At 46.6% G+C, this 6,699-nt stretch overlaps 1 protein-coding gene across 1 annotated transcript; it reads right to left on the bottom strand.

Moving 5' to 3' along the window:
• Positions 1-336: 336 nt before the first annotated feature.
• LOC117005048 lies at positions 337-5,793 on the bottom strand. The gene is made up of 2 exons (XM_033076280.1): positions 5,531-5,793; positions 337-5,058 (listed from the first exon to the last, which is right to left on the bottom strand). The coding sequence occupies exon 2, from the start codon at positions 1,780-1,782 to the stop codon at positions 337-339; it is 1,446 nt and encodes a 481-aa protein (XP_032932171.1). The 5' UTR covers positions 1,783-5,058; positions 5,531-5,793.
• Between the last annotated feature and the right edge of the window lie 906 nt (positions 5,794-6,699).

Here is a 6,699-nt window from a genome sequence, read left to right as displayed (position 1 = left end):
CAGATAGGCTTAAGAATTTCAGCAGGTGGTGTATGCGTGGGCTCGTTCGAGTGACAGCATCTCTTCTCAGGATTGATCCCTTTTACAAAGACCTCCCACCACGCTGGGGATCCTTTAACAATTCTCCCCGTGAGCACCCCCACCCGAAGGGCTCGTGCTGTTTCGGCTCTTTCCTTCCTGTAACATTCAATACAGGGTTGGGTGGGTGGATACCCACGTTTACAATGAGTCCACCAACGTTCTTTACACAGGATACACTTAAACAATACAAATGGATTGCAAATACACCCTGGATTTTCACAGAAAATCATCTGATCATTCACCACTTTAGTCTCTTTAGTCCTTTCCCCTTCTCCTGAGAGTCAGCTTTAAATCCTGGTTGCTCACCACATCCCATCGATCTTGGGGAAGAGGGCCCTTTACTCTGGAGGCATGTGTCCACCCTCGCTCAGCAGTCCGGACAGCGGTATCTGTAGTAAGTAGAACAAGAAATGGTCCCTCCCATCGAGAGGTGAGGGAGGCTTCCTTCCATGCTTTTATTAGCATCATATCCCCAGGCTGTATGGAGTGTAATGCTATTTCCAGAGGGGATCTTTGAACCACTAATCCTTTTTTCCAGTACTCCTGTCTCTTTTTCATAATTTTCATTACATATGGATGTATGCTTTTATCGTCCAGAGGAGGACGATCTGCTGGGAATTCCATATCGTACAGCATCCCATAGAGCATCTCGAATGGGGATATTCCAATGTCAGTACAGGGTTGCGTTTGGATATTCAGGAGAGCCATGGGTAAATACTTTAGCCAAGGCATTTTTGTCTCTATCATTAATTTGGTTAGTTGCTTCTTTATTTCCCCGTTCATGCGTTCTACTCTCCCAGAGCTCTGTGGATGCCACGGAGTATGGAATTCCCACTTTGTTCCCAAAGGCTCTAAAGCTTTTTGCACTGTTTTAGACACAAAGTGTGGGCCCCGGTCTGAATCAATAACCTCTATATTTCCATCTCTCGGGATAATGTTCTCAAAAAGTATTTTTACTACTGTGTTTGCTGTTTGGCGGGCAGTCGGAACTGCCTCGACATAATGTGTCAAATGATCAACCATTACCAGAAGATACTTGTACCGGCCCACCTTTGGAAGTTCGGTGAAGTCAATTTGGATTTTAGCAAATGGTCTGTAAGCCAAACTACGGCCACCCGGAGTGTGTTCCCGTAATTGCCGCTTATTTACCTTCTGACATGTTAAACATCCCCCTATTATCCCTTTAGCAACATTATAAACCCCAATACACATGTACTTTATAGCGAAGCGATCTACCAAAGCCTGAGTTCCCCAATGAGTGGTGGAATGGATCTTTCTCATAATTCTGGAAGCAATTGCTTTTGGTACTACTTGTCTCCCATCGGGCAATTCCCAAACCCCATCTTTCTCTGCTACTCCCATCTCCCGCAGCTTTGCTTCTTCTGTGTTGGTAAATGGAAATCTAAGGGATTGGGTGTGTGACTCTTCTGTGTCTGGTTTCTGAGATAGTGTCAATAGTGATGCTAATTTTGCCTCCTGGTCTGCCAGATTGTTTCCCCTTATCTCGGGAGAGGTGCCTTTTTGATGTCCTTTGATATGTACTACCGCAATTTTCTCCAGTCCTCTCAATGCCTTTAGAGCTTTTGTGATTAACGCTTCGTGTACCAGGCCTTTTCCTTGGGAGTTTATAAGCCCCCTTTCTTCCCAAATTTTCCCAAAGGTGTGTATTACCCCATAGGCGTATTTGGAGTCTGTATACATAGTCCCTTCTTTTCCTTTGAGTAACTTCAAAGCCCGTATTACCGCGAATAATTCGCATGCCTGCGCTGACCAGCTAGGACTCAGGGGGCCCGACTCCTTTACCAATAAGGTTTTTCCATCCACTATTGCATATCCAGATTTCCTTTTCCCTTCTATTATTTGGGAGGACCCATCGACAAACAACCTCTCCCCCTTTTCCAGGGCTGCTGCTTCTAAATCAGGCCTAATTTTAGTTTGTTCCTCTGTGGTTTTCAGGCAGTCATGGGTTAATTGCCCGGCAGGTTCCCCATAGAGGAACTGAGCCGGGTTCTGCAGAGTCGTAATTTCAATCTCTAGTTTCGGGGACTGGATTAAAATACCCTCATACTTCAGGAGTCTGGCATCAGTAATCCATTTTTCAGCCTTTTGTTGCAATACCCCTCGAATATTGTGTGGGGAATACACCTTCAATTCGCCCCCGAAGGTGACTTTGTTCGCCTCTTCTACCAACAAAGCTACAGCCACCACAGTTTGTAGGCAAGTGGGCCATCCCCTGCTGACAGGGTCTAATAATTTCGAAATATACCCCACAGGTTTTCTCCTTCCTACTCACTCTTGAGTTAGGACCCCATATGCTGTTCCCTCTTCGGTGGCTACAAATAAATAAAAAGGTCGCCTTACATCCGGGAGGCTTAAAACTGGAGCTGTTACTAAGTCAGTTTTTAATTCCTCCAGCCTTCCCTCGTCCTCCTGAGTCCACTTTACTAACCCGTCCGTGGTCAGTTTCTGGTATAGGAACCTCACCTTTGCACTAAAATTCTCAATCCACTGCCGGCAATATCCAAACAATCCCAGCAGCTGCCTGATCTGTCTCTTACTCCTCGGAGCTCTCAGCGACAAAATCCCACTTACTCTCTCAGGATCCATTTTTTTTTTTTTTTTTAGTCCCTTTGCTTATCCAATGTCCTAAGTACTTTACCTCCTCCTCTACAAATTGTAACTTCGGTTTTGAAACCTGCAGCCCCTGCAGACTTAGGAAATTGAATAGTTTTATGCTCTCCCTATGGACTACCTCCTGGGTTTCCCCAGCTAGTAGTAAATCATCTACATATTGCACCAAAATAACCCCTTTTCCCTACTCATAGTTTCTTAGTATTTGTTCCAAAGCCTGACCAAACAAGTTAGGAGATTCCGTGAATCCCTGGGGTAATACAGTCCACCTTAATTGTTGCTTTCTGTGGGTATCCGGATCTTCCCATTCAAAGGCAAAATAATCTCGACACTCCTCTTTCAAAGGGCACGCCAAAAAGCGTCCTTTAGATCTATCACACTATACCACTGATTTTCAGGGCTTAATTGACTAAGCAGGGTATGTGGATTTGCTACTACTGGGAACCGACTCAGTGTTCTCTTATTAATTTCCCTTAGGTCGTGTACTAATCTGTAACTTCCATCTGGCTTTTTTACAGGCAGAATAGGTGTGTTAAAGGGTGACATGCAGGGTTCCAACAAGCCTTTTTCCAAAAGCCGCTCAATCTCAGGTTTCAATCCCTGCCTCCCCTCCTGCGAAAGGGGGTAATGTTTCACCCGAACACGGATTTCTGGGTTTTTTATAGTTACTTCGAATGGCTCAATGTTCAAACGCCCAACCTTCTCTGGGGTGTACCAAACTTCAGGATTTATCTCCTCCTCATCTCTAGCGGTAAGTGGGCACAGTCTTACGTGTAAGTCCTGTCCCTTAACCTCTATTTTGATTCCTAATTCTATAATCATCTCCTTCCTCAACAAATTATACTCTGCCTCTGGCACTAAGAGGAGAGATCCCAGGCCGAATTTGCAGTCTGATTCAAAGGTTACTTTTTCAATCACAGGTACCCAGAAGGGTTCTCCCTTAGCCCCTATTACTGTCATGGTTTTCTTAGATAAATTACATCCCCGGGGTAAATACTGTATGGTTGACCTTTCTGCCCCGGTATCCACCAGAAAAGTCACTTCCTCGTGCTGAGGACCCACTTTGAGGGTTATCAAGGGCTCCTTTTCTCCTGGGGTCCTCAGCAAATGGAGCCCCTGACCCTGCTAATCTTCCTGGAACATCTTTTCATCCTGTATCCTCTTCCTACAGTCCCTCTTTATATGCCCCCTGCTTCTTACAATAAAAACATTCTATTCCCTTCTCCTCCCGCTTTTCTCGGTTCTGGGGTCTTCCATTTGGCTTGTTCCTCCCTCTGGGAAGGGATCGGCTGACTGCTGCCATAGCTTCCTTATGCCCCTCTCTTACAGCCGCGACCAGAACTCTGGTCTGCCTCTTTTCCTGCTCTTTTCTTTTCTATCTCCCTCCTCACATACACTCCTTGAGCCTCCCTCAACAACTCACCTATCTCCCGCTCCTGCCAGCCCTCTATCTTTTCCAATTTCCTCCTAATATCTGGCCATGACTTTGCTACAAATTGGGTTTTCAGTAAGGCTTGTCCGACTGGGGTAGCAGGGTCTACCCCCGAATATAGTTGCAAACTTTTTCTCAGTCTCTCCAACCAATTCCTAGGACTTTCGTCCTTCTTTTGTTCCTCTCTAAAGGCTTTATTAATATTTTGTCCCCGGGGAACGGACTCCCGTATCCCCTGGATAATAATGGTTCTTAAATCAGCCATGTTAGCTCGATGGGCTACATCCTGATTGTTCCAATTTGGCTGCTGTAGTGGCCATTTCTGCTCTGCTGCCGGACTCGCCTGGTGTTGTTGGTCCCAAATTCTCATCCCAGCCCTTCTGATCATTTCCTTCTTCTACAGTAAAGAGTATGCTCAATATAGCCTGCAATTCATCCCATGTGTATAGATTAGGACCCAAAAATTGAATTTTTCACTTACCCCCATTGGGTCATCTAAGAGACTACACATCTCCTTCTTAAAATCTCTAACATCTCCGGTGTTCAAAGGGATCATTACAAACCCTGTCCCCGGTGCCCCCTGTCCATCCCTCCCTGCTACTAACATTTCTCTCAGCAGGAATAATCCCTGTCTTTCTTTCAAACGCTTTGACCTCCTGGGAGGGGGAAGGGGTGGATCTTGGTCTGAATCTGATTCGGATCCCTCTGAGACCTCCGGGGAGCATTAAGTTGTTAAGGAGGTTCTCGTTGGGGAGCATATGGAGGGGCCAAAGGGGATCTTCTGTTTTCGACCTTTTCTTCTGTTCCTTTAACTTATCTTCCTTTAAGGGGTACATTCACACTGTCTCTCCAGATTGGGGCTGGTGGATCCACAATGCAGCATACTCACTCTCCTCAAGACTTGGGGGTGTTTCCTGGCCATTAACATACAAATTTAGGTTTACACAGACCAACCGTCAAAAGATCCAAAAATTGGCCAGATTACGCCTGGGCCTCGGATGGGCTTTCCTCCCCATACCTCTACACAATAATGTATCATTTTCTCTCTCAACCTATCTCTCCTCCTAGGGGAATCATTCCAATATTTCAACATTAACCCTAATGGGCTGTCCTGAGGGAATATCTGGCAACTTCTTTCCCCCTCCCATGGGTTCAGAAGGCTTGCTTTTCTTCTGCCCCATTCTTCCGAGGTGCCTTCTCACACACACACACTCGCTTCCCCTCGGTCGTGACTCGCTCCCTCGCGGGCTACGAGAACTGCACTACTGGAGGGTCCCACTCACGGAGTCTCTAAAGAGACCTCTCATACAGGCACACCCCGGGATCACCACCCCCATCAGACAGCTCCATCTCCCCGACAGACTGCACAAAGGCACATATACTTACCCCTCCCTGGGGTCTGTGTCTGGTCTTCGTGCACGAATTTTAAGGGGGTCCTGCAGGTTTATTTGCTCAGGTATCGTAATTTAGAGGGGTTCGCAGATCCAGTGTTTAGTGACAGAATTCCCCAGGACAGGGCTATCCGGAGATAGGGCGCCTCCCCGTCTGCAGGAATCCGCACCAAAGAGGCCTGGATCCGAGTCACGGCACCAGGATTGTTATAGATACTCGTGACAAATCGGAGGAGCCAGTTTAGATTAATCATAGAAAATTTATTAGCAAACAATAACTGAGCGAAACAGCACTGGGCGGTCAGCGGGAGTCAGTACTCCACGAACGGTTTGCACTAGGGAACAGTTTCAGGGACCCTTTTATACAATCTTTCCTCTGGTTTTCTTTGTGTCCCGATCTGATTTGCCGGAGTACTCTGCGTTTCTTTCAAGCATGTGCGAGTAGTTGCTAGGGGGTCATTTTCCGTCCTCCTGGTGGTCGTTGGTAAAGGTTGAAGACCTGGTTGCCTTTCTCAGTTGCCCCCGGAATGACCCTGCAGTCAGTGCAGTCCCCTCTGCTTTGTTTCATCCATGGAACTTTTCCTTGTTTACTTAACAGGAAGTGGTGGTTAAGGAGTAACCCTTTCCACTCAGCGTCTGTCTGTGTAATCACTTATTGAGCAAGATTTGATTAACAAAGCACAATCCATTACAGTAGGATCTTGTTGAGCAGTTCTAGTGGCAGATGAAGACTTGCCAGCATGTGTGGGGTCAGCTCCACCACCAGTTGCTTCCTCCTGGTCCCTGCTGGACTCTGTTGGTGTTGGTGTTGATGTTCTCCATGCTGCAGGTGTTTTGGGAGGGGAAAAAAATGGCCTGTTCGCACCGATGAAGGATGAACCAACCCCCCAAGACCAACTCAAGCTTCACTGCCGATAGAGTTTGCAAAGTCCACTCTGAAAACAGTTTCTATTTGCAAAATGCCGTTTTTCTGAGTTACTACAGTTGCAAGCCCAAAAACGTACCCAAAGCAATCGCCTCTAAAGATGACCCTCTGCCTTCAGCAAATGCTGCCAGGCAAAGGAGGATAGGGAGAGACAACTGTGATGGTTTTGCATGAATGTCACCTAGGAGAGAGCCCCCCCCCCCCAAGACAAAAGTTTTCTCTATAAGAACTTCCTCTGC

This window comes from Catharus ustulatus, chromosome W (genome assembly GCF_009819885.2).
Source record: "Catharus ustulatus isolate bCatUst1 chromosome W, bCatUst1.pri.v2, whole genome shotgun sequence".
NCBI lineage: Eukaryota > Metazoa > Chordata > Aves > Passeriformes > Turdidae > Catharus > Catharus ustulatus.
The sequence above is the reverse complement of the archived record's forward strand: the minus strand, read 5'-3'. Positions and strand labels throughout refer to the sequence as shown.

Coding starts and splice junctions, on each gene's coding strand:
- LOC117005048 (XM_033076280.1), bottom strand. CDS start 1,782: ATGTATACAGACTCCAAATACGCCTATGGGGTAATACACACCTTTGGG.